Genomic DNA, 3195 nt, shown 5'->3' with positions numbered 1-3195 from the left:
GACACACAGACAGACAGACAGACATACAGACAGACAGGCGAAAATTACTGCCATGGGTTTAAGTAGCCCAAGAACGACTATCATCTTTCAAAATAGCAATTAACAGTGCCCATAACGACCTCTCTCGGTAGCAGCTTATATTCTTTTGCCTGTATTCCCCGCAACCCCCGTTCCTAATCACCAATCCCCCCCCCCCCCCCCCCACTTCAACCGCATGTTCTCCTATTCTATAGTACCAGCGCTACTACTACCACTTCATGAATAAAGTCCTCGGAGTCCTATGCGCACTCGTATTTTGTGTGTATATCACAATGAACGAAACGACTGACATGTAGGCTTTGTAAAAGCAGAAAGTGACTGGGATACTGTTAGAGTACATGGAAAATTAACCATATTTCGCACCAGCGTACTGTTTCGAATTTCTGCCGTCATTGTTGATCAATTATTAGCACTGGCCCACGATATATCCGCAGGTTGCCTGCGGGAAAACAAACGCTACCGTCGTTGTTCTCTCTTTCTTTGAGACACATAACCACTTGGGGAATTGGCCAGGAAGCGGGAGCTTTGAGGGTCTAACGTGCCGCTTCACAAAATTCACAACATTATGAATTGTAGAAGTTGCGCAACAGTGCGCGCAGCGTGACTGCTGAACGCGATGCGTGCGTAGAAGAGAGGCCGCTTAAAGTAATTTACTAGCGCGTGCTAAAGCGTGCCTTTACAAGGAGCGGCGACCAAGCAGTACCGACACACTTATACAATTTCATATTAAAAAAACGCACTGTGCACATTATTCCCCTTAAATTCGATACCAGTGGGTGCCATTATTCGCATCTACGCACTCTATTTTATTCTCAAAACGTTATTCAGTATATTGGGGTGGAACATGTCGCGCGTGTGCGCCTGCTGTGGTTCAAACCCCCGCGCCCCTTTACTTCACATTCCGCTGGCTGTGCCCCACTTCTTTCGGCTCGTCTCCCATGAGCGTATTCGTCTCATTGTTCGGACCCGGAGGTTCGCGCAAGATGTTCGGCACGGCCCCGCCCCGTTCCGCTCTCGGCGCAGCGGTGGTCACCGTTGCGAAGCCCGTTTCCGGCATCGCCAGAAGCACGGTCATGCAGAGGAAGACCTGAGCGGAGACGACCGCGAACTCCAAGTCCTCTCTTCCCGCGCTCTGCAGGAGGGAGAGGGAAGACGCGAACACGGCTCCGACGTGGCCGAACGTGTACGCCGTGCACATGACGGCGCTGCGCATGGACGTCGGAAACAGCTCGGCCATGTACAGGTAGTTCGGGGGAATCATGGCGCTCGTCAAACACTTGGCCACGACGAAGAGCGCATACGCCACCTCCTGGGGCTGCGCGTAGATGGCGACTGCGTACAGACCCGTCGCCCCACCCACGAGCGCGAAAAGAACGAGCATGAGCTGCAGGCGGCCCATCCTGCTCAGGGCGACGTACATGGACAGGTAGGCGGGCCCCAGGAGGAGCGCGGAGGCTATCCTGAGAGGCAGGTTGCGACCGCCGCTAAGCCTGTCGCTCCAGATTAGGGAATAGTAGGCCAGCATGATGGCGTAGGTCGTGGCGAAGATGCCGGCCGCCCGCAACCGCAGCGTGCCATGAAGCATCAGTGCAGCGGGAGACGCCGCCAAGTACGGAATGGAAACCTTCCTCATCGCGTGCTTGATGCGATGCACGGCCCGCTGGGTACGAATGCGAGGCGTCCGGTTCATGGTGGCCGCCATGTTCATGATTTCCTCCGCCTCTTTCAGCTTGTACATGGTTAGAAGCCAGAGCGGCGACTCGTACACGATGAACGTAACCGACAGTAGTAATATGGTCGGGGAGACGACGATCAGTTGCCGAACTTGCCAGCTCGTGCGAGTGGTTGAGACGAGCGTTAAGAACAGCTCGGCCAGGAGTACGCCTACCGAGCTGCCGAGCCCCGAGTAGAAGGTGCGGTACTCGGGAGGGGCCACCTCGAAGAGGAGGATGACTGTGACGATGTGGATGGTGCTGGCGCAGGCCGAGTTGACGAACGTGAGCGCCACGTAGATGGGGTAGACTTCCGCGAAGCAGCTTGCCAGGGTGCAGAGGACGAGCACGTACGAGGCGCCCACGATGACCGGCTGTCGGCCCTTGGTGTCGGCCAGGTAGCCCATGGCGGGGGTGACCAGCAGCGTGCCACTCACGAAGACGCCTTTTCCAAGAGAGAGGAGCCAGGCTCGGTGGCAAACCAGGTCCCAATGGCTGCGGGCGCTCCGCGAGGCTGCCTCCTCGTCGTAGTCCCACTCGTTGCACGGGGTCGTCTCGCTGTCGTTGAGGCCACTGCCGTTGTGGGCGTAGGCGAGGCACTGGCTGTAGCCGCCGCTTGCGTCCACCGGTATACCCACGTTCTTCCACTGGGCGGCGGCCATTTCAGCGAATTCCGGGGGTGGCCTGCACCAGTGGTCGACTGGGTCGGTGATGAGCGCCAGTGCGTTGCTGTGACAGAGGAGAGCCATGTGAGCCGTGATGGTGAAGCACAGTATGAACTTCTGGAAATCCCCGTGGCCAATGGCGTTGATGCCGTGCTGCGCCTGCGAAAGGTCTACTTGAGTCACGATGGACATGGAGCCCATAGTTCGGCCCGTCGTGGACTCCTGCGCTCTTCGCGGCTGGTCTGCCTTTTGGGCAGGGGCGGCCTCAAGGTCACGGGAACGTGCTGACGTCGACATCCTAGGGCTGGCCCGGTCGAGTCTTGCGAAAATAAGCGTGCGAGCACACGGTCCCGGCGTAGAAACCGCTCCCGGTAGCAACGAACACAGTGCACGCGTCGGTTTATTTGCTTCTTCTTCACTGAACGAGCGTGCCAGTGCGCGCACGCTGTCGACGTTTCTTCGTTTTCGATTGTCATATATGGGATATCTGGGGCCGTGAGCCAGTCGGTGTAACACGTTTAAATGGATAATGACAAAAATGTGATGTCTACAAGAACAAGAACGCTGCGCGGACCCTATATAAAAGAAGCTTTTTAATGGGGGCTCGGTTCATAAATTGTTCTTTGTTAGGGCTCATATGCTCTGGGCTTGGCCAAACTCTGCTTTTTTAGTCATGACGGAGTGAAGACGAATACGAAGAAGGTCGCGGATTTGTGTGATACCTTCGAATATGCTAAGTGCGAAAGCATTATGTTCCGCATGAGGAGAAAAGCCCGGCG

General features: G+C 56.1%; 1 protein-coding gene across 1 annotated transcript; it reads right to left on the bottom strand.

The window, feature by feature from the left end:
* Positions 1 to 922: 922 nt before the first annotated feature.
* Positions 923 to 2731, bottom strand: LOC144144992 (beta-alanine transporter-like). The gene has a single exon (XM_077676491.1). It carries the CDS (start codon positions 2711 to 2713, stop codon positions 929 to 931), a length of 1785 nt encoding a protein of 594 aa, XP_077532617.1. The 5' UTR covers positions 2714 to 2731; the 3' UTR covers positions 923 to 928.
* Between the last annotated feature and the right edge of the window lie 464 nt (positions 2732 to 3195).

The sequence above is a fragment of the Haemaphysalis longicornis genome, unplaced genomic scaffold (assembly GCF_048455015.1).
Source record: "Haemaphysalis longicornis isolate Haplotype H1 unplaced genomic scaffold, Haemaphysalis longicornis Haplotype H1 scaffold_7, whole genome shotgun sequence".
NCBI lineage: Eukaryota > Metazoa > Arthropoda > Arachnida > Ixodida > Ixodidae > Haemaphysalis > Haemaphysalis longicornis.
Note: the sequence above shows the minus strand (reverse complement) of the source record. Positions and strands in the feature narration are given on the sequence as shown.

Bases quoted from the DNA above. Each gene is read 5' to 3' on its own strand.
- LOC144144992 (XM_077676491.1), bottom strand. From the start codon at position 2,713: ATGTCGACGTCAGCACGTTCCCGTGACCTTGAGGCCGCCCCTGCCCAA.